This window comes from Aricia agestis, chromosome 4, assembly GCF_905147365.1.
Source record: "Aricia agestis chromosome 4, ilAriAges1.1, whole genome shotgun sequence".
Classification (NCBI taxonomy): domain Eukaryota; kingdom Metazoa; phylum Arthropoda; class Insecta; order Lepidoptera; family Lycaenidae; genus Aricia; species Aricia agestis.
This window is the reverse complement of record NC_056409.1, coordinates 2,486,485-2,512,183: the sequence shown is the minus strand read 5'-3', so window position 1 is coordinate 2,512,183 and position 25,699 is coordinate 2,486,485. Positions and strand designations below refer to the sequence as shown.

Below are 25,699 nucleotides of genomic sequence, written 5' to 3'. Positions count from 1 at the left end.
TCTCTATCGTCTTTTGAGTCGCACCGGCTGACACTGCTGACACTACTGTCAGCAGTGTCAGCCGGTGCGACAGATAGATATTATATTAATTACTAGCTGTTGCCCGCGACTTCGTCCGCGTGGACTTCAGTTTATAGCGCGCGATGTCAACAAAATTGGTGTCAAAAGCTTTTATAAAAAAACCCTGGTACCCCTTAAATCAATACAGCTGTGCAGTGTGCACACAATAAGTATTTCATTTTTTTATATTAAACTTTATATTTTATGCCAAATTTTAAAGCTTATTTAGCCCTCCAATTACACAACTTTACCCATAAACTATTTATCATTGATAGATTTAAGGTTACGTCACTGCACAGATAAAGTACTGAGTTATTTAATACCGTAGAATAGATATAACAATCGAAAAAAATCGAAACTTAAAAAGATGATACCACATCTTATAGAAAGACTTTTGAGCAAGCGTCAGCGCGATGTAGAAGACGCACGGCGCCATCTATTATGAATTGTTGGAACTAACTTAATTTGAACAAATTTACGCATTTTCACCCCCTTACAACCCTTTTTTCCAGTAAAAAAGTAGCCTATGTCCTTTCTCAGGCTTTAGACTATCTGTATACAAAATTTCATTACAATCGGTTCGGAAGTTTTGGCGTTTGGCGTGAAAGCGAGACTGACAGACAGACAGACAGAGATACTTTTGGCGTTTGGCGTGAAAGCGAGACTGACAGACAGACAGACAGACAGAGATACTTTCGCATTTATAATATTAGTATAGATTATGTGCACACTGCATAGCTGTTTTTGGGTATTTTGATTAATTAAGGGCCGCGCTACACCGGAAGCACTTACCAAGGTTTTAAAATTTTTTAAATTTGACACAAATTTTGTTGACACCGCGCGCTATAAACTAAAGTCCACGCGGACGAAGTCGCGGGCAACAGCTAGTATTATACATAAAATATGTTTAAGATTTTTGAAATTTTATTTTAATACACATCCAAGACCCAGGAACATTGAAAACTTTTTGTTCCGCCTGCGGGACTCGAACCCAGGACCCCCGGGATGAGCGCTGGCCACGCGCAATGCGAAATCATTTTCATCGAAATTTTCATGGAAATAAGATATTTTCCCACATCAAAATGTAGCCTATGTCCTTTCTCAGACTCTAGAATAACTGTATACAAAATTTCATTGCAATCGGTTCAGTAGTTTTGGCGTGAAAGCAAGACAGACAGACAGACAGACAGACAGACAGAGATACTTTCGCATTTATAATATTAGTATGGATAGTATGGATAGTATGGATTAGAAATGCAGTAGGAGTTCTACATAAGATAAGATAGATTGATTATTATTATACCAAGTGATAATATTATTAAACATAATATTCTAACGTATTAAAAACTATAAACAAAAACATACTAACTAATAAGTATGATTAGTTCTATGTTACAATAAAGTAAAAAATAAAACGCCATCTGTTGAATCGTATTAGAACTAAAATGTTCATTCCATCGATATATTTCTGGATTTTTTATAATATTATACATAAAATATGTTTAAGATTTTTGAAATTTTATTTTAATACACATCCAAGACCCAGGAACATTGAAAACTTTTTGTTCCGCCTGCGGGACTCGAACCCAGGACCCCCGGGATGAGCGCTGGCCACGCGCAATGCGAATTCATTTTCATCGAAATTTTCATGGAAATAAGATATTTTCCCACATCAAAATGTAGCCTATGTCCTTTCTCAGACTCTAGAATAACTGTATACAAAATTTCATTGCAATCGGTTCAGTAGTTTTGGCGGGAAAGCAAGACAGACAGACAGACAGACAGAGATACTTTCGCATTTATAATATTATAGTATGGATAGTATGGATAGTATGGATTAGAAATGCAGTAGGAGTTCTACATAAGATAAGATATATTGATTATTATTATTATACCAAGTGATAATATTATTAAACATAATATTCTAACGTAAGTATTAAAAACTATAAACAAAAACATACTAACTAATAAGTATGATTAGTTCTATGTTACAATAAAATAAAAAATAAAACGCCATCTGTTGAATCGTATTAGAACTAAAATGTTCATTCCATCGATATATTTCTGGATTTTTTATAATATTATACATAAAATATGTTTAAGATTTTTGAAATTTTATTTTAATACACATCCAAGACCCAGGAACATTGAAAACTTTTTGTTCCGCCTGCGGGACTCGAACCCAGGACCCCCGGCATGAGCGCTGGCCACGCGCAATGCGAATTCATTTTCATCGATATTTTCATGGAAATAAGATATTTTCCCACATCAAAATGTAGCCTATGTCCTTTCTCAGACTCTAGAATAACTGTATACAAAATTTCATTGCAATCGGTTCAGTAGTTTTGGCGTGAAAGCAAGACAGACAGACAGACAGACAGACAGACAGACAGACAGACAGAGATACTTTCGCATTTATAATATTAGTATGGATTGTCGTTGTAAGTAATGAAAAAATATATTGAAATATTTAAACTGCTGGCCTGTTTGTTTGTTTGGCCTGTTGAAGGTGTATTTCAGCGTTTTGAGCGCTTAGTAGAACACACCCCAAGTAATTTTAAATATTTTGATTTTTTGGGGAGTTTTAGTTGAAATTTAGTGGGTTTTGAAGTTGCTTTAGGGGGAAAACGTTTTGAATAGTTGGCAACACTGCTCAAAAACTCGACATCTTATTTTTTTATTGAAACGTATTGAGTGTGTACTGTGTTCTTAAGTACTTAACAGTATATAACCAGTGTGATTTAAAGAGATTTCATTGGCTACCGAGACGTGAGTGCGTGAATATTTGTATTGAAATGAATAGAGAAAACACTCTTATCAGTGAAGGAGACTACTGGGTCTGGCTCTGGAGGTCTATAATAATTAAAATATTATGCCTCAGTAAAATAAAGGGCATAATATTGCTTAATCATTGATGCTTCATTCTTAAACAATATTTTGTCCTTGCAATATTTTTAGAGCAAACGTCAATCGTCAATTTGCAGTGTTGCCATATAAACAGATTTCTCCGTATACAGATTTTTGGTGAGTGATACAGATAAGTACTGGATACAGTGTACAGATATTTATACAGAATTACAGAATTTTGTAACTATGATTAATTTTGTAAGAGTTCAATAGCACAACAATTGAATATAATTGCAATGAAACAATTGAATGCATACAAAGTAACTGATTGGTCTAAAACCAAGTTACAATGTAGAGGTTGATGAGCAGTTGCTGTCGATATTTAATAAAAAAATTTACAAATGAAAATAATATTTCTAACTTATTGCTATGTTTTTTTTAAATTATTTTATTATGTTAAGGGCCTGTTTCACCAGTTTTTGATAAGTGCCGGATATTCTATATACAACTTTACTTGACAGATAGAGTCTGGCTAGCGAAAGATGAGACTGGAAAAAGGCAGCAAATTAAAAAAATCGACGTAATATAACAACCCTGTTTATAGTCGGAATTATAGTTTTAATCTACGAACTACGAATAATAAAAACTAAGAAACCTTATTATTCGTAGTTCGTAGATCAAAACTATAATTCCGGCTATAGACATGGTTGTTAAACGTCGATTTTTTTAATTTGCCGCCTTTTTCCAGTCTCATCTTTCGCTATCGCATATGGAGAATCTGGTCAAAAAAGTTGTGGTACTTTGTCAGGAATTAGTGAAAAAGGCCGTTAGTGTGTTTAATTTAATTTTTCTATTCTAATTTTTCTATTAGATATTAAATTTTATTAAAAATAAAAAGTTACCAATTTATGTATATTTTTATTTAATAAACGATTATCACCTTATCTGACGTGATATATATAGTGCGTCAAGAAAGTGAAGAAATTAAAAAGTGGCAACATCGTAGTGTCATCCTTTTTTTCTTAGATTGATTTGAAAGGGATGACACTACGATGTTGCCACTTTCTTGACGCACTGGACGCATCCCTTTTTTCATAAAAAAGCGTAGATAATGACTAACAGGTTATTTTTTTGTTGACTTTAATACAGATTTTATACAGAATATTGAGATAATATAACATACAGATTTTATACAGATTTTAGCCCTTCCCAGTTCCCACTACAGATAAAAGGTTGAAACCATCTGGCAACACTGTTCCTTTGTCATCTGTTGTAACTTCTGTAATCTATAATCTATATTATTGTCTATGACAGTTAAGGAAATGTCGAAAAAAGCGAGAGACGGTTTCTATCCGAGCTGTAGCGAAAAAATTGTTAAAATAATCGTTTTATTTGCAAAATTTTAATACAATTAAATTTTCTAAGGAATGGCTGATCGTGTCGATAAATCAGCAAGTAGTTAGATCTCACAAAGTCGGAGAAAACTTGCTATAACCTCTTGATCCGATTGACTTTACTAATTATTATTCCTTGTAATTCTAATCGGGATCGTAATTTTCGAGTGTTGTTTATATGCATAAATATCGCTGTGAATTCGTGCTGTGCGTGCTTAGTTATGTAAAAGTGATTTAAGATGTGAGTGGATGAAAATGAGTTTTATTTCGTGTAATTCGATTACAAAGTGTTTTTGTGGTGTTTGTCGAATGTTGCGGTAGGATTGCAATGTCCAGACTCGTGGACTACTTCGTTATTGTGGGCTTCGACCACGAGAAAGAAAGTAAGTATCACAATGTAATCAATATGTTTAGTATAATTACATTCAATAAAAAAAGAAAGCACTGCTCATACAGGGTTATTTGTTGGTAATTTATTCTGTTTTTGTTTGACTGCACTGTTTAACATATTCATGCAGTTAAATTAAATTCATTGGAATCTACAAACTTTTAAAGTTATTAATTTTAAAAGTTTCAAGATAATAATATGTTGAGTATTTTGGGAACTTCTATAGCAGCAGTCAGCAACAGGCAGACTGCAGTCCGTTTGTGGACTGCAAAAGGTCATATCTCGGACCGCGAAATATTGTAATGTACTTAATACCAAGTATCAATATGAATGCATTTATTAATTAAAATAATATTTTTAAGCTAGATAGGACAATGTATGTTTTTTCTGGACTTCGTTAAAATTTTTCCACAGTATCTGGAGTCCGGACCCCAACTACAACTACTTGCCGACCCCTATTCTATAGCATAACTATAGCCATAATTTGTTATTATAATATATTTTGATAATTATTAGAAACAAAATATATAATAATTATATTATGTTACATAAGTGCAATAACAAAAATCATTTATTTGAGGTAGCACACCCATGTTATACATACAGTTACACACCTTCAGTGTTTGCAATAGAAAATTATTTACTTCAATGTAAATAATAATAATTCTATTCAGTACAGTTCATATTTACAAATAAAACACTTCTTGGGATATTATCTAAAAGTTACAGCCATTCACCACAAGCATGTATCTATACTAATATTATAAAGTGGAAGAGTTTCTATGTTTGAACACGCTAATCTTCTACTTCAATCGGAACTACTGGTCGAATTTGAAAAATTATTTCAATTTTTAGTTTTAGTTAGCCCATTTATCGAGGAAGCCTATAGGCTATATTTTATCAAGCTATGACTTAATAGGAGCGAAGAAATATAGGAAAATGTGGAAAAACAGGGGAAATTATTTGAAAATATCTCACAAACTACTGGAGCAATTTTTATGTTTTTGGCACAGATAAGAAGTAGACCACATGGAGGATCATAGGCTATTTTTTGTGGACTAATTTGTCTGTGAAATATATCTAATTTACGCAAGCAAAGCCGTGCGAAACATCTAGTCTCTTATAATAAAATCTACTTAGTACTATGTCTACTTTGTTTACACCATTAAATCATGATAGATGAAAAAAAAAATAAGATAGAGAAGCTAAATTATATACCTCAGAATTTGCAATCACTTATAGTATAGAACTCTTAATGCTCTTAGAGAATGATGACTAATGTTTGACCTTCACCACTATTCAGTAATAGTTACTTGAAATAGATTTTTTCAACAACCATTGTGTGTCAAACTCCATTGTGGAATGTTTTATAGCATGATAAAAACATAATGTCACTAATTGGTTTAGCATTAGTAGGATCATAAAAACAATTGGGGTTTGCATACTAATCTGTTATGAGTTCTCACATAAGGAATATTTTAGTTTTTTTTTTTAAATAGACTATTTTTTTAAATTACTTACCAATATATAATTTATTTAATAAACTGTTTATTTTGTTTAAAACAAATCAAATCTTTGCATCAATCAGTGATTGCCTTTAAAAGCATTGGTTGTTTTGAAAATGTTTCAAAGTATAATTTTTTATAGCAATTGAAGCTATTTAAACTTAAAATATTATAAACAACCTGTAGATTATATGCAGGTGTCAGCACTCATAATAAATACAGTAACTGTATAGGTCACTAAACTGGTTGGCCTTAAAAGTTCACTAAAAAGTGATACCAACAATTTTATTTGGTCTCGATAAATTACGTAATATGTAGCCTTGTTGATTTATGGAACTGCTGTTTTGCAGAATATTTGAAAATGTGTAAGAAATGTGTTACATATTATAACTCGACCATTTCAAAGTACATAGTTCATTGGTATTCTAATTTCTAAGCCTTTGAATAGAAATATCATTATATCTTATGAGTACTAAACAGTTTTTTGGCTAATTTGTGTAATAGCAGAGTCAGATTACTGCATTTAGTATTATCTAAGGTACTTTAAAAAATAAAGCAATTGTAATGAAATTAAGGGTAGGTATGGAAAACTCTAAGGTTTAAGTGTTTGCTCATAATTTAAAAATTAAATACTTTTTGCTGGAAATATCCAGGACTTTTTATCAATACAGAAGCGTTGTCGTAAAATTCGTCATTCTTCATTTGCCGAAAATAAATTAAAAATAATATCGTTAGTGGCCATCTTTTGTAAGTTGTAACCAATCAAATATACTTAAGTAATTTTTTTACCAAAATACGCGCTAAAGACTACAAAGCCATAAGCTGCGTTCAGACCAAACTGACTGTCAGCCTCTAAAATTGAGCAGCTCACTTGTATAATTGAAAAGTATAGTAACGTATTTTCGATTAGGCATGAATGGAATAATGAATATTTTATATTTTGTTACATTTTATGTATTAAAATACCATAAAATAAGTTACATTCGCTTTTGGCGGCTTAACAGTCAGTTTAGTGTGCATGCAGCCTAATAGCAGCGCACGAGAATTATCACAACACAGTCTGATGAGTGGTGTTATTGTTAATTACCAGGTATCTCGCAACAGCCTTGACATGGCAAATGCAAATTTTAATTGGAGAGTGTGCTCATAGAGGAATGTGTGTAGTATCATTAAAAGTAACGCTAAAGCACTCTGTAACTAAAAAATATTTGTGTTGTAAATTGTTTAATAAAAACTTAACCGCCAATTACTATGGAACATAGACAACCCACCCCTTTTCAAAGCGCTACAACTTACAAGCCACAAGCTTTTAATGCCGTCGCTGTTTTCGTCGTGTAATGGACGCATCTTGACATGGGCAAAGAAAACGCCCAACATACAGGTCACCAACAGCATTTTTATCATAATTTTATTAAGTACAACCTAAATATTAAATATGGGCTCGGCTAACAATCAGTTTAATAATACCTGGTTCATTTCTACGCTCTTAAATCTAGATATTATATTAAAATTTAAAAGTACCTAATAATTCTGTCATAAAACCTCTCTTTGGCGTGTTAATCTAATTTGAAGGGAATACCAAATACGTGCACTGTCTTACGGTAAATCCTTAATCTTCAAAGCTGTTCCTGAGAGATGCGAGGGTTGACTGTTTTTCACCCCAAGAGGGATCAGCTTGTCGCATGATCGAGCTTTGTTCATTTTACGCTTGCTTAACGCGCCTTTGGCTTTCTTAATCTACAGGGTGTATCAGAATTAAATTGTGATAATACTTAAGGTGTGCTGTGTATGGGTTCCCTTTATCGAGTTTGCTGCAACTTTTTTTTACTTTTGTATGGGAAAATTCATGACGCTCGGGCGATTGCCCATAAAATCGCGAAAATTTGCTCTTTCAATTTCAGCGCTGCACAACTTTCACATGGTGATCTCTATTATAAGGGACACAAACATACCCTAAAGTGTTATCACAATGTTTTGTTACATTGTATAGATTTACGGCGGTTCCCAATATTTGATCTATCTCTGGTTTTGCCCTACTAGAGATAGGAATAGCTCAAAATTGACATAAAATATATGTCTCTAATGTCTAATGTGAGCTATTCCTATCTCTAGTAGGGCAAAACCAGAGATAGATCAAATATTGGGAACGGCCGTTAAAGCTAAACATGTCGAAGTGTCTCTATAAAATACATGTCCAAGGTTATTATTAATTAAAACTTAATTATGGCTGTCGAAAAAATTAAGAAGTGGCTCTTCAGGCCTTTTACTGCCGCTTGCTCTGGCAGGGTCGCGGTTGTGTATTCCGCGTATCCCGTGGCTCTGCCTTATGCGGAAGAGCAGGAACACCGTTGGGGATTTAGTGGGTATGCCCGGGCGCGGCCCTCCGCCCCCAGGGAGTCCCACATACCCCGGTAGCCCTCCCCAGATTGCCGGGGATGCGTAAACGCATTTCCCCAACGAAAAAAAAGGGCTTTTACTGCCGCACTCAGAGACATTTAAATAAGACTAGAGATCGCCCAATGGTCGAAATTCGACCTTACTTGCAACGACATTAGGACTACTACCTATATTTTGTAAAAAATATTGACTTCATCATAGTTTTTTTCAATTCTTGTCTCTGGGACTCAGCTGATCTCAGACTGGCCGTTTAAGCATTGTCTAATAGTATCTAAAATTAATAAAAAAAAACAAATCCATTTTCAATTTGTCAACTTGTTGTCAACAGATTTCAACCATAAATAGAAGAGTATAATTCGTATGTATAGGCTTGTCACTCAAAAATCTGTCATTTTTCCTAGTAGTAGTGTCGTAGTGTGTGTAACGTTTTATTAACCGACTTCCAAAAACGAGGAGGTTATATATTCGGCTGTGGATATTTTTTTTAGGGTTCCGTACCTCAAAAGGAAAAAACGGAACCCTTATAGGATCACTTTGTTGTCCGTCTGTCCGTCCGTCCGTCTGTCAAGACCCTTTTTCTCAGGAACGCGTGGAGGTATGAAGCTGAAATTTATATCAATTACTCAGGTCTACTGTCCCTTGAAGCTGTGAAAAAATCAAACTTCTAAGCCAACGCAATCAAAAGATACAGCCGTTTATGCCGCAAATTTTCGACACTTGCAAGGGAATCAAAACCTACAGGGTGCTTCCCGTGAACTCAGAATCTTGAAATTTGGTACGAAGCAACGTCTTATAGCATAGATAAAGGAAAAATTACGAAAACCATAAATTTTTAGTTACATCACATAATATATTTTTTTTAATAATTTTAAACTTACTACCCATTTCCTCATAAACGCGTAGAGGTATTAAATTGAAATTCATACCAAATACTCAGGTCTATAATACCTTTAAGCTGTCGGAACCCTCGGTGCGCGAGTCCGACTCGCACTTGGCCGGTTTTTTTGTTAAAAATATATATGATAAAAGCATAACTTTAAAATAATGTTAGCTCGATGCACTCCTTCACCATATAAACTATAACTGTGCGAAATTTCATGCACCTACGTTTCCCCATTTTTCGTAAAAAGGGTTACAAAGTTTTTGTCTCACGTATTAAGAGGATTCCACACCGCCCTTTTTTCCATACAAACGTTGTCCCCTGTTTCCTCCCTGGATAATGCTAGTAGAGTTATAATTTTTTTCCTGAATATCTACGGCCACTAATACAATGTCCCTATGTTTTCTTTTTTTTCATAATTTAATTATTAAATAAGATATGAACGTTCAAAAACCCAAAAAAATGGCCAGATTTTCCACTGTGTTCAAACGTCCAGAAAACAGATTTGGCTAGATTATACAAAAAAAGCAAAACATAGGAACACAGCTCAAGCCTTTTTTTAATCTTTAATGAAAAAATTACTTAAATCGGTTAAGTTTTGGAGAAGGAATCAGGGGACAACGAATCGTTGATTTTCTGGATTTTCTGCAGTTGTCTCTATCGCGTTCTGCGGTATAGGCCTGAGGTAAGGGAGACAGCTATAGATATTACACGTACTTTTTTTTCATTTCTCTAGCCCCTGTTGTATCCTCTTAATATATAGATTAATGAACGGTGCGGTAACGTGGCACGGTGCGTTGACGTGACGTGCAAATTTACGTTAACGTAACGTAAAATTATTAGAATCGAGAGTTATAGACTTTAATTGAAAGCTGCAGCTGAAATGATGTTTTTCTGTTGTTACAGGAGGCGGTCTGAGCAACGGCATCATCCTCCAGAGGTTCCCAGAGAAGAACTGGGACGACACACCCTTTCACGACGGCATAGAATGGGTATGTTTACTCCGATCGCCCGTCGCATCTGTGGTCGACAACAACTACTAATAACGTGTTAGCCGTTATTGTCAGGTCAAACAGATCGGAGACACTTGATAATAAACTTTAAAATTATGAAACTAAAGTGCGTTTAAAATGATGCTTGAACCTTACAAATTAAATTTTCTGCGTTTATGTGGTTAATTTTGTCCTTTATGGTTATTCTATTCTGTACTCTATCATCTACGTAACATATAGAGCAGACTGCAGCAGATCCTAAACTCGTAATTGTATTTTAAATCTTAAGTAAAGTGCTACTTATGTTTCTATACTAACAATACAATGTTAAGTTCGTTCAACTATGGTAGATCCTTCCGACCTCAGTCGAAATCTTTTACTCGACTTTCCAAAAAGGCCGTTCTATGTTCGGATCACGGATGTTAGTACTATAACATTTTTCCGGAAAAATATCTTTACCGTTGGCGTATTTAAGAGCTCAGCGCATTCAGTATAATTCGTTCCATTAGATTGTACGAGAGTTATAAATACACGGCTATTAAATGATAAGAAAGTAGCATAATTCATATTTCCATGTACGTTGTCTTCGGTGACTTGTAATGAACGATGGAGCAAGAAAACCTGACGAGACTTACTAGTTTTCTAAGAGTAGATAACTTTTTATTTTAAAACAGGAAGATACTAAGACCAAGCAAAAAGTATCGGTTCTAAGTATTCATAAGTTATTATAAAATAAGTTCATTAAAATAATCTGGTAAATCTTCCGTGGGCCAAAATTCTACATTGCTAGCACTCTCTGCTAGCCTGTCGGATTGAAGGCTGCTTTTTCTAGGTTGCGACTTGCGAGTAATGTGTAAATTTTGATAAAATCGATTGATTTGCCTAATTTTGCTCAAGCAGTTGATTGAGTGAATTCTATTGGATTTTAAACACATTGCTCGCATTACGCCGCGCAGCCTAAAAGTCTGTGGCTTTGTGGCTTTTCAATATGTCGTACCTTAAATTATTAAACCCAACAAGAAGAACATGCCTAAAGGAACCCCGCAACTCGCTTTCATTCATTCGAATGAATAGCCGTAACGGCATTGGTAACACAAGAAGAAAGCGAGTGCGTAAAAAATATATTTTAGTCTCTTATTGGCATAATATTAGCTTTGTTCGTGCTAGCTTGGAGTACATATTTGGGAATAGTTGTTAACGTGCGATGTTTCCAGTTCTGCCAGCCGCAAGGATGGGCGCTGTCGACGGAGCGGTCGGAGCCGCGGTTCTACGTGTCGGTGCTGACCGACGTGGACGCCAACCGCCACTACTGCGCCTGCCTCTGCTTCAACGAGACCGTCGCCATCACGCCCACCAAGCCTGCCGACGAGGTATATCATGTTTGGCTTTTAAGGACTCGCAGTTTCTACAGTTACTGTACCTATGCATGGAGAAACAGTTATCAATAATTATCATAATCTAAAAGCCAATTACCAAATGGCAAATTTATAGATATATATATAATAATATATGTATAGAATAGAAGAGTTGCGCTAATCGCGAACAGTCAAGTCAAAAGCAAGTTTTAGCTCTACTCTTCGAGTGTACATGCTCCTACCGTGTGCCCCTCCTTTTACTATGGTGTGCCTCTATTCTTATAGGTACAATAAGAAGTGCGGCTACGCCTAGTATTAGCCGGTTAGAAGTAAATGTAAACATTAAAATTGGCTAAATCTAGTATGAACCGATTATTTTCGGGTTAAACTAGTTGTAACTGGATCATACCGGTTGGCGGTCAATACTTAAAGTGCCTGATAGACGTACGAACTTAAAAGTACGCGGGTTTTAAGTTCGCGAACTTACTCGGCTCGCGTCGCTGACACACGAGAATCGCTCACACTGGATTACCATGCCCCCAGGCTCGCGGCTCGCGGCTCTTTGCTGACACACAGGCGATTAAGATCGTCGAGCCATAAGTCCGCGTACTTACTCGCACGTCTATCACCCCCTTAATACTAGGTCGAACCTAACTCTTAATACTATGTTTAGCCAATATCTTAGCGGCTAAAACTAGGCTTAGCCGTTCTTCGAGTTCGAGACATATTATAAGTACATTAAACTGCGAAAATAGGTCTATTTCGGCCGTTAGCTGTAATAAAGTTCATCGCTCGCCTTCCTTGTGGAGCAGTCGGGTAAAAATACAGTATCCACATGATCGCAATAAACAAACGCCGGAAACGCGCCGTAAACTATATACGGACTATGAATGGTTTGCTTAGAATAAGATTTGATGGAGGAGTTTTATTCAAAATATATTGATTGTGCCAGTATTATAGTACTCTGTGATTGTGCGTTTGATTCATAAAACGACTCGTGTCTCGACTCTCGAATGCTTGCAATACTATGGTACTAAGTACTAATAGTGGAAATAATAACCCATCAAAAACATTTTCATGTAAAAATGCTGCCAAGACGAGAACATATAGTTCGTGGTGTCAAAAAGTAGTGAAATCTCATGTAGAGCCAAGTTTCTAACCTTACATTTACGTCCGTGCCTTACATACTTTGATTTTTTTTGGCCTTTTTTGCTCTAGTATATCAATAATGGCAACAGGTAGGTACTTGATTTTTTCTCAAAGTCCTTAGTAGTATGTATTTTAGTTATATGTCCACTTTAATATTTATTAATAATATTAAAATAAAATAGAAAACTAAGAGAGGTTCTCATACAAAAAACAAAATTTTTGGCCTAAATTTGCTCTATAATGGTACAGATTATATACCTAGGTTAGGTTGGGTTTGATAATTTTTTTGTTTTGACTGTACTAATATTATGTTACACCAAATTTCACCTTTCTAAGACTTGAAGTACCCTAACAGTTTTGATGATCGGTGAGTCAATGACAAAATTGTGGGTTTTTGGACACCTATAAAATCTAAAGTATAATAACTACGCTAAGATAAAATCTAAAGTATAATAGAACGTCGGCCAACGCGTTCGCCTATATGTAGTGCCGACATGAGACAAACGCAATTTAATAATGCAGACGATGTTTCGATGTCATTATTTATTTTTCTCGTATCATGTGGCATGACGTCATGTGTCCTTGTGACATCCTGCCAGCCCTGACCGGTGACCGCACGCGGTTATCTCTGGATCACTATTGTTTTATCACCAAACAGCCTAGGTTCTAGCTATAGATACGTCCATACTAATGTTAAAGTGTCTGTCTATCTGTCTGTTACCTCTTCACGCCCAGAACGCTGAACCGATTTTGCTCTTTGGTATGGACACTTTGAGTCCGGAATAAGGACTTACTATTTATCCCAAAAAAATGTATGGTTCCCGCTCGATAAACTAATTTAAGAGCAACGGAGTTGCTTGCGCCATTTTGTTTTGCTATAACTTAGACAAAAACCTGCGGATAATGTAATAATTTAGATTTTCCGGTAGCTTGTCTAATGCCTTCTTGTCCCAGTGACATTATAAGGAGTCTTTAGATTTCTCATTCAGTCATTGGCACTTCTCAACCCATCAATCCCCAAGCGGCAGCAGGCTGTCACATAACAATTGAAAATCTATTTAGTCTGCGATACTCACGAGTCACGATGGAGATATTAAATCACTTCTCGTTAAACATAAACATTTTTTGTTATCAGCCTCCACTGACCACTAAAGTATTACAAAATAAACAAATACAAACAGTGTATTAATTATTATAATACTAGTAGGAAATCACAGTAATAGGCGGTGTACAAGGAAAAATAATATACATAGCTACATACTAAAATATATACGGTACAGGGAAAATCTGGGAATACGCCGTTCGCCCGGAGATTAGTAGCGGAATTGCTTTTTAAAGGCTGTCGGCACGAAAATGCCTCCATCTAATTCCATCCAATATTCGCACGTTATTATGAAGCGGTCGATGAGTTTGTGATGTTTTGAAGATTTTCAAGGAATGGAAAAAAAGGAAGATTAAGTATATTTTTACGTACTTTGTCTTTACATTTTCTATTATTTTTTGGCCAGAGAGAAAAAATAATGATATGTGGACAACAACTGACTGATATTATCTATATTCTGAGAACGACATAAATCATAATATTATTATAAAACACTAGCTGTTGCCCGCGACTTCGTCCGCGATAGCATAGTAGATCGCATCTCAAGTACTTATTATATTTTATTGTACAAAAATATTCAATATACAGAATTGACTTTCCTATGATTTTATTATAATATATAGATGTTCCGCGCGTACTCGCGCTTCGCTTGCGTAATTTAGGAATTTCACGCAACCGTACATTTTGCAGCAAAAAATAGCCTATGTCCCTTCACGTGGTCTATTCTTCATGTTTGCCAAATAACATAAAAATTGTTCCAGTAGTTCATAAGATAATAAGAAATTCCATATAATTTCCCCCATTTTTTTCCACATTTTTATCTATTTCTTCGCTCCTTTTAGTCATAGCGTGATAAAATATAGCCTATAGCCTTCCTCGATAAATGGGCTATCTAACACTGAATTTTTTTTTAAATCGGAATAGTAGTTCCTGAGATTATCGTGTTCAAATAAGCCCTTTCATATAATTTCCCACGTTTTTTCCACATTTTTCTCTATTTCTTAGTTTCTATTAGTCTTAGCGTGATAAAATATAGCTTATAGCCTACCCCAATGAATGGGCTATCTAACATTGAAATAATTTTTCAAATCGGATAAGTAGTGCCTGAGATTAGCGCGTTTATATAAGCCCTCTCATATAATTTCCCCCGTTTTTTCCACATTTTCCTCTATTTCTTCACTCGTATTAGTCTTAGCGTGATAAAAAATAGCTTATAACCTTCTTCGACTAATGGGCTATCTAACACTGAAAGAATTTTTCAAATCGGACCAGTAGTTCCTGAGATTAGCGTGTTCAAATAAGCCCTTTCAAATAATTTCCCCCCGTTTTTTCCACATTTTTCTCTATTTCTTAGCTCCTATTATACTTAGCGTGATAAAATATAGCCTATAGCCTTCCTCGATAAATGGGCTATCCAACAGTAAAAGAATTTTTCAAATCGGACCAGTAGTTCCTGAGATTAGCGCGTTTAAACAAACAAACAAACAACCAAACAAACTCTTCCCAATTATAATATTAGTATAGATTTGAAATATTACTACAATGTTTTCAATTTTCATGGTAGAGGCAGCACCAGTATAGATAGTAAGCGCCCTATGCTCTGACCTTTGCGTAATTACAGTGGTTTTCGGCCAGACCGCGAATTACGAATACGGAATACCACCTTGCTGTAGCCAGCCGTATATGATTATATATACCACAATTTAGTTTTTAAATATTTATGCTTCTTTAGAGCCATGTCATGAATAATCTTATACTTTGAAATACATATAATCCTCGTCTTAATATTATGATGAGCTACTGATAGTGAGAATTTTTCAATAATCATTATCCAATTTTTCCCTCCCCACAAAAGCCTCAGAAATACCTATACCTACCTACCGTATACGCAGTACTTGAAAATAATAATAATTAGTGTAACCACTCAACTCCAGTACACTCACAAGGGTTAAGGATTGAGAGGGGCCATATCGGCCCTGTAGCACGTGCTTGTTAATTACTGATTGGTAAGGGTTAAACTATCAAACAATAATGGAATAATAGACGCGTGCGTATTGCGTGCACGCTATATTAACATAAATTATTGTTGTTCACAGTTATTAACAAACTCAGAATTTATTACATACGTAATTAACGAAAGCGTTAATGATACATAATAAATTACAACATTGCTCTCACCTCAATGCCTCAAATTGTAACAGTAGCATTATGTAAGGATTTTATTGATATTTGGAGTTTGGACCCATATTTGTCTACTTTTAAATGTATGTTTAGATTTTTGTGTAGACTTAAAACTTAAAAGTATTAATGTTTTCGAATTGATCCTAATATAGAATCAGCCAAGTAGGTAAAGTTTAGTAAAATAAAAATATCCATGTGTACTAAAGGAGCCCCGTAACATAGATAACATAATATTATTTTATTTGAATAATGAGCCTACGAACTACTATATAGCTGTATAATATAAATTCACAGACTTATTTAATCATAAAAAAGTTAAATAGTACCCTAACAACTGACGCATCACTGATAAGTTTTTGTTGGTGTTATTACAAACGCACGGTGCACCTGCTGCATAATGCAGTCCAGTGATTGCTGATGGGTCCCTTCCGCTTGGGGTCTCATGCGTGAAGCCCAACCGTCCACCACCCTTTATATTAGGCTGTTCGGGAGCACGGTATTTCCACCTTTCCCACCAAAGCAATAGGGCTCAATATCGTGTCCGCTATCCATGCTATTTTGGGAGACAGTTTAAAAAAGAAAAAAAAGTGATAGCGAATAGTGATCCATCCGCTACTAACCTCGTTTATAGTGATTAATTTCACACTTTGCTCTCATGACTCATGAGTTATAATGTTTCTATAAAGTCGGTTTTATTTTATACTAGCTGTTGCCCGCGACTTCGTCCGCGTGGACTTCAGTTTATAGCGCGCGATGTCAACAAAATTGGTGTCAAAAGCTTTTATAAAAAAACCCTGGTACGGGGTACCCCTTAAATCAAAACAGCTGTGCAGTGTGCACATAATATTTCATTTTTTTTTATGAAATAAGGGGGCAAACGAGCAAACGGGTCACCTGATGGAAAGCAACTTCCGTCGCCCATGAACACTCGCAGCATCAGAAGAGCTGCAAGTGCGTTGCCGGCCTTTTAAGAGGGAATAGGGTAATAGCGGAGGGTAGGGAAGGGAAGGGAATAGTTGAGGGTAGGGAAGGGAATAGAGTAGGGGTTAGGGGATTGGGCCTCCGGTAAACTCACTCGGCGAAACACAGCGCAAGCGCTGTTTTCACGCCGGTATTCTGTGAGAACGTGGTATTTATCCGGTCGAGCCGGCCCATTCGTGCCGAAGCATGGCTCTCCCACGTATAAATTTTTTACTTAATTAAACTTTATATTTTAATTGCGTCACTGCATTATGCATAGATAAAGTACTGAGTTAATTAATAACGTATCAAAGAAATAAAATCGAAAAATATCGAAACTAGTGTATTGTAAGATAATACCACCTTTTATAGAAATACTTTCGAGTAAGCGTTAGCGCGATGTAAGAGACGCACGGCGCCATCTATTATGAATTTTTGGAACTAACTTAATTTGAACAAATTTACACATTTTCACCCCCTTGCAACCCTTTTTTCCAGTAAAAAAGTAGCCTTGTCCTTTCTCAGGCTTGAGTCTATCTGTATACAAAATTTCATTACAATCGGTTCGGTAGTTTTGGCGTGAAAGCGAGACAGACAGACAGACAGACAGACAGAGATACTTTCGCATTTATAATATTTGTATAGATTAGTACAGATTGAACTCAGACAAAATAAAAAGTCACGAACATAGTACAGACAGCAAAATATTTAAGACTTGACAGTCTTAAATATTTAAGTGGACTTTCACTAAGTGTCCCCAAGCGGTTAATCTTTTACCACAAACGTGTTGTTGTGACCTAAGACCCAATTTCACCAACGTCTGTTAGTATTAATGGCTTGTTAAAATGTCATGTCTTCTCTTTTGTTAGTAAGAAAAACGAGAGAGGTAACGTGACACTAATTCGAGCTTTAACTTTAACAGACGTTGATGAAATTGGACCTGAGTCTATTAAGTGTTGGAGTCTCTAGGCGACACCTAACTGGGGGACATTATTTCTGAGGTTTTTGACAGGAAACTCCTGCTCCATTTTTTTAAAACTAGCAGAAAGCGGTACTAGCACCTTTGACAGCTAATCAAGCAATCACCAACTTTGTTGAATAAGTGAGCTCCTCTCAAAACCTCAGAAACCGGGCATTATTCACCTAGGTTTCTATTGAACAATAACTTCAGAAGTGGATGTCGCCCGGCGTCACGTTTTCATATTGCGAATCAACTCCAATGAATTGAAATGGCCAACAATGGAGCGACCTAGAGCATATCAACAAACATCAACTGTTGTAGACGACAGGCGTAAATTAATCGATACGGTCACACACGGCTGTGCGGCCAAGTCCAGCGGTGCGATTCTCTGAGGCAGGAATGGCGAACCTTTTCGTGTCAACACTCAACGACCAACGTGCCCTTTTCTAAAGAAGTCTTTCTGAAGAAGTCATTTAAACGTGCCATTTTTTTTCGTTATCCGGCGCGTATTACAAATTTCCCTTAGGTAAAATAATTATTTCGATACTAGTTTTGTGTGTCAGTTGTGACATACCAGTGACGTGCTCCAAATTTTATGTCACGTGCCACCGCCTACCAATGCATGCCAATGGTTCGCCATCCCTTAGAGTCTATTAGGGCAAATATCAAAACAGCCGAAGTCGTATCGGCTGTTACAGCGGTGAGAGCGAGATTAGTATTTGCTAGAATACATTTTCTGGTTTCATCCTGGACTCCACGATCTGGTCGGTATCTGAGGTTTTTTAACAGAAGTTTAACTTTTACTTAATATTGCTTTATTTACGGGCAGACCTCCTCGGTTCACGAACAGTAAGGACTAAGACGTATAGTATATTGGTGACCCCATTTAAAGATCATGAAATCTTCGCAAAAAATTCTCCCTTTTTCGACGCTCTTCATAAAAATATAGATGTGTGTAAACTTGTAGGGTTGCCAACTCTTGAAAGGACCAACCTGGGAGAAACTATTTCTCTATTTCAATTTCGGAAAACCCGGAGTTAATCCAAGTGATTTTCTTCGAACAGATAAATATGATTGTCCAATCCAACTTCATCTTACAATTTTTCACTAAGTCAATTATTATGCAATAATTATTAGTTTTTGAAAAACCGGAGAAATTATCGTTATCCGGGAGGACGGGAGGTTAAGCATTATTACCGGAGTCTCCCGGACAATCCGTGAGGGTTGGGAACCCTAGTGTAAAAGCTTGTGGGCTAAACAATTTCTTGAGGGGTGATCACTGAGCATGACTTCCTGTACTCAGTACTCGTACTAACCGTAATGTTATCAAAAATTATTTTTATGAAAATCTTGACTGCTCCCATATATTTGATACTAGATTACGCCCGCAATTCCGTTGTGCTAACCTTAATATAAATTTATCCTGCGGGAACCGTACATTTTTCCGGGATGAAAAGTATCCTATTGGTACGGGAGCCCTAGAATTTTTTTTGTGATTACTAACAAGCTAATTTTTTGTAAGTAGCTTCATTTAGATAAGATGAACAACATTTTTCTAAAAATCTCGAAAGTGATAGCTAACAGAGATAGAAAGGATTTCATACATTTACTTGATGGTCCTAAAATATGGATTGTTCTATTTGTAGGACAATGTTACTCTTAAATTATATGACTATTAATCTATCAATATACAAATAATCGGCCAAGTGCGAGTCGGACTCGCGTACGAAGGGTTCCGTACCGGTATATAGCGAAAGTAGACAAGTAGACTAGTTCGCCTTATCAAAATCAAGCTACTCACAAAAAATTAGCTTGTTAGTAATCACAAAAAAATTGTTCTAGGGCTCCCGTACTATAATATGTCCTTCCCCGGGACTCGAAAGTATCTCCATACCAAATTTCAGCAAAATCCGTTTAGCGGTTTGTGTGAAGAGACAGCAGACAGACAGATTGACACACTTTTGCATTTTTAATATTAGTAAGTATGGATTTAAATACTTTACAATAACGTAGCTGTCTACAGGAACTGCGTATCCTTCTGGCCCCTCCAAAAGGAATAAGCAGTTCCATCACTCGAAACTCTTGACAAGTTTGGAGTATTAGTTTCGCTCGGGGTCCGTTTTAAGACATGAAATGACCTTCGTGGTCATTTCATTCACACTTCACAGTCATTTTATATATGAAAAAATTATTAAACAAAGGTAATTACGTAAATTACAAATGTATTTTTTAGATATCAATGAGAAAAGTAACAATTTTTGTAGCTAATTATCTCTCTGAAGTTTGGAGTGAAATATTGGTGCAAGCTATAGATATTGACATTAAATCCTGGAGATGTTGAAGTCCTAAGATGAACGAAGATCGTCTTCGATCATGCTCGGTCCGCACACAACAGGTCGGCGGTCCGGATGCGGACCGCGGTCCGCCATTTGGTGACCCCTGATCTAGTACCTACACGCAACATCGTAGTATCACATTCGAACGATACAAGTAAAATTTTGACAGAAAACGATTTTTTACATTGCGTGACTGCTATCGCTGTATCGTTTGATAAAGGCTCGTGAGTCGTGACTAAACGCATTCTGCATGGTATACTCTCACTGCTGGCAGTGGGGAGGTAGTTGATATTCTAAAATATGCAAGAGGATGACTACAAAATAATGTCTTTGAAACTTCAACAGAGAAATTTTAGATATAAAATTAAACTGTCTCTATAGCTCCAAATATAAAGTCTACAGATTTTTATGAATTGACCCATAGCCCAAACTCAAATTTCGTGAGGAAAAACAGTGCAAACGTGTTCATCTTATGACTAGGCATTTTTTGCAAGAAAGTATTTTGAAAATTCTGCCAGGAATATGCATTACGCTGGCTACGTCGCAAAAACCTCGCTCTTTTAAAAAAATTCTGCATGTTAAAATATTTTTGAAAACTATGCTAATTAACCTACGCGTAACCTTGCAGTTCAGAATGAGTTCATCTTCTATTGTGGTATATGACGCCTAGTGCTTAGTGAGAATTCCGACCTAGTTCAACTTCTCGTAAATCGTAGATTCGAGTATTTGTTTTTAGGGTTCCGTACCCAAAGGGTAAAAACGGGACCCTATTACTAAGACTTCGTGGTCGACGGACTTCGCTGTCCGTCTGTCTGTCTGTCTTGAGTTATCAAGAACGGTAATAGCTAGAGAGATGAAATTTTCACAGATTGTGTATATTAATATCTTTTGCCGCTATAACAACAAATACTAAAAACAAAATAAAATTAATATTTAAGGGGGGATCTCATACAACAAAAGTGATTTTTTGACATTTTTTGCTCTATATCAATAACTAGATGTCCCGCGCGGCTTTGCCCGCGTAAATTAGGAATTTTACAGAAACCGTACATTTTCCCATAAAAAAATAGGCTTAGAATACTTCTCACGAAACCGAAGTCACCACATGTTTCCCTATAAGTTTTGAGGAGTTCCCTCGATTACTTATGGATCCTTCATCAAATCACCACTTTTGTGAATATAATACCAAATTAGGATGATACCGATATGACATATGTGTGGATGTGTGGATGTATGGATGTTTGTTACTCTTTCACGCAAAAACTGAATCATTCGTTGAATTCTGATAAGTAGTTTAGAAGTTACGAGGGAACAGATGAACATACATACATAGATATATATATACATACATACATACATAGCCTGTCAAAAGCATAACCCTCCTTTTGCTTTGCCGTAGTCGGGTAAAAAGAAATATTATTGTCCGATTCGCATTTGGCCGAGAAACTTGATTTTCTCGCCATGTCTTCGCATGTTCTATGCTTGAAAAGTCCTTCTGTCATCTGTGGTTTAAAATAAGGTTTAAAATAGGAAGCAAGTTGTGTTTAAAGTAAGTCTCGATTCTACCAGCTGAGTACTTTTGAGTCGTAGTTGTAATGGAGCTCTATTGTTGTTATAAACCCGAGTAAGCTTTGCCGAAAACTTTCTAGACGTGGTGCACGTACGAATCTCTACCTAACAGAACTTGAACAACTTCTGTGTAGCTTGTAGTTGTATGTTTTCTTTGCAAACTGTTTCTTTGAGAGTGGTAACAAATATTACAAGATTGTTTTTCACACTTTAGAGTTTAGATACGCCTACACAATATATAGGCATAGGTATCACATATTGGGAAGCCGAACTTTGCCCATCATAAGGAGCCTCCGCTGTAAAATTTCATCCTATAGGAAAACCTACCCCAAATTAAATCCAATCAAAATCTTTGTCAGTTTCTATGGTACCACTTACCAGTACCTACGCAAATCGTCTATGAACTGTTTTTAATATTTGGTTAAATGAGAAACTAAAAGTGCCTAAAAGTGAAGCGTCTAGAATCTATAGTTTTGAAGATACTTAATATACGTTTCTAGGGCATAGAAAAATGAATTTTACATCCAAATCTAATAAAGCAGGTATTTCTGGCATATTTATAGCCGATACTCAATGAGACGCTGCTACTTTTAATAGATAGAGATATATTATGTACAAGCATGTACAAGTCTGTGGTGTAGAGAACACCACAGACTTGTAATATATCTCTACGCTCGCATACAAATTTTTCGCTACTCTAGGTTAAAGTTAAGCGATAAAAAATCATTCTGCAAAAATTCAAACAATAAAATAGTATATCTTAAAAAATAAATGTTTTTGATTAAAAAACGACTTATCAATAAGTAGACGTAACTATTCACGAATAATTTGATGTAAAAAAAATACTAGAAAAGGAATTTTTCATGGCGGCATATGCTGATAAATCTGTCTCAACCTCAAGGTAGAGATTTATCGTGTTTTTTAAATGTTGTATAACTTTCAATCCGTAACATTTTGCTGAATATATATTGTGTTTTTTTGGTAGGTATTGATCCCAGCTATCACCCCCTGCAGTATGTCGCACTATTTACTGGACACGCTGTATATATCTCTACATTACAGAGTATATTATTATCTCTATACTACAGACTATAATATCTTAACACTACAGACAGTATTTTTAGTCTCTACACTACAGAGTACTACTATAACGAGTAATCGATAAACAATAAACATGTCATCGATTTGTTTTACGGCTCGCTACGGCTCGGCTAGTGATGTCCGTTTTCCAAGAATTATTTATAGTCCGTCTGTTAAAACATCGAGATATTATTGGTGGGGAAGTTTATAGGGTAAACCCAATTTGTTATTGCCACTTAAAAGAAGAGCAACCGAGTCAAAAATATATTGTAGACTGTAGTACGCTAAAAGTTTCAACTGAAATCAATTAGGTGTTGCCAACTAAATGCTAATACTCATAGCGTTATGGGAATGCTGTAGCTATGTACTATGTACTAGATTGGCCTGCGGGTCAACGACCTTGAGGCTCGGATACAAGTGGTAGCATCGTGAAATACCATTGATTAATGCTATCATCAGTTTGGTTGATTCGCGCCGTAGAATATTAAAGTTATAACAAAGTATATTTCCATCCAGTCAATGTATGATTAAACAGTAGAGTGTTAAAATATGACAGAATGAAGCTTAGTTTTTTTTTTTCAAAATAAGTCAGTTCTATCACAAGTTCTATTCTGGGTTGCTAAAGAAATGGATTGATTAAAAATTATAATATTATGATGCAGTTTTTGAAAATTAACCTTGCTTATTAATTAACTACATATTATTATACCTACTTTAATTGGTACAACTAACTTAATAAAATAACTACAAAATAAAATAAATATAACAGAATAAAATAATAAAATAAATATTCACTTATAATACCACAAGAGCTTCAAAATTATCGGGTATTTCCCGAAACTTGACGACTTTATTTGTTTGCAGGGAACCTTGAGGGAAATGCCAGATAATTTTGAAGCTCGTGTGGTATTCGGGGGATTATTTTTCCGTCCCAAATGTCGGCCAATAGAATTAGAATTTGTTTTTTTTATATATAGCAACTACCAGAGAAAATTTTCAAAAAATTATCAGTATAATACCATGTAGGTTGTACCACGTGACGTCGAATGGTGCAATTCTATTGGTCGATATTTGGGTCGGAAAAATAATCATAATAATTAATAACAGAATAAAATAAATATTCTGTGCTTTAATGCAATATTATGTAACATGACTACTGACTAGGGCCATCCGTCCGGTTTTCCCCGGATCTGTCCTAGTTTGAAGGACGTCCGGGGGGCTTAGTTTTAATTTTTTAAACAATACAGACTTGAAGAATTTATACTTTAATACAATATTATGTAACATGACTATGTTACATGACTATAATCTAGATTACTCGGCTCATCGCTTCACCCGCGTAAGAGCTAAGCCAAACGAGCGTAATTCGTGAGTTGTGAGTCGCAGAATTTCTTTTTGCAGAATTCTGCTGCATTCAGTTTCATACAAAAGTCCTGTTTGATTCACACGAGCGTAATTTTGTGAGTCGTGATTTGTATGAAAAAAAATCTGCCCGGCAGGAATTCTGCGGCTCACGACTCACAAATTACGCTCGTTTGGCTTCGCCCTTAATTGTCACGAGCATATCCTACTGGAACCGTACATTTCCCGCGATACACAGCTACACCTCTGTAATATTAATTATATTCTGTGCATTCCAGTAGTTTCGGAACCCAATCAACAAAACAAAGAAATTCTATTGTATTAGATTTACGTAACCTAAAATATTCTTTGCTTCTAACTTCTAAAGAAAATAGCAAAAAATTAACAAGATCATAATACCCGTTCTCGTTTAATATAACAAGACTCAATCATAGTTTTTGTGCACGTAATATGGTTATTGTTCGCACAAGGCCAATTGATTCGGGCCTCTTGTTGAATTAGATGGGGCCGTCTATGAACCTGTCAAGACGTAGGTACTATCAGAGAAGTTGATTGATAGGCAGATGAGGGACCTACGTAATATTTTGGTCGCGTTATGTCAAACCCCGCCTACAGAACATTGAATTTCCATTGAATTGACATGATCCGACCAAATGAAGTGGGTCTGTCAACTGCCTATGAATCAATTTCCTCGATGGTACTTATGGAATAGGGGATAGTAAAATAATAGGGAATCTTTTCATCTATGAACTTTTCCTACTTGATTTTTTTGTATTATGAACTGGAGACTGGAGTAAATGACTTGAGGTGAAAATAGAGAAGCATTTTAGTGAATTATAAGAGTTATCTATGCTTTTCAAACTGTGAGCAAAAAAAGAATAATTCAATGTAAGTCTTGATTAGAAGGACAATTAGCTTAGTAGACTAATTTTTGATACCAATTCTTATGGTAATTATTCTGGTAGTTGATAGCTCCTATTTCCTTCACCTAGTTAAATCATTATGGTAAGTATTATCTAGTTTTATTTTGCATGTTTATGTCCAATGTCCTACTTGTTTCTGTCTCTCAGAACAATACAAGACTTGCTATATTGATTCCAAGACGTATCAACTTATTACTCATTAGGCGCCTATTTCACAATCATCCAATTAAATCATGACCTAAGCGATATAAGCTAACG

General features: G+C 35.7%; 1 protein-coding gene across 2 annotated transcripts in view; it reads left to right on the top strand.

Annotated features, from left to right (window-relative positions):
• The first annotated feature begins 4,233 nt into the window (after nt 1–4,233).
• The window catches only part of LOC121726698 (myotubularin-related protein 13), a 63,256-nt gene continuing 41,790 nt past the window's right edge, over nt 4,234–25,699 (top strand). For both annotated transcript variants that reach the window (XM_042114186.1, XM_042114185.1), the window contains exons 1-3: nt 4,234–4,684; nt 10,378–10,463; nt 11,678–11,833. In XM_042114186.1, the coding sequence (XP_041970120.1) occupies nt 4,630–4,684; nt 10,378–10,463; nt 11,678–11,833 (297 nt within the window). In that variant the 5' untranslated portion in view covers nt 4,234–4,629. The remainder of the gene's footprint in view (nt 4,685–10,377; nt 10,464–11,677; nt 11,834–25,699) is intronic.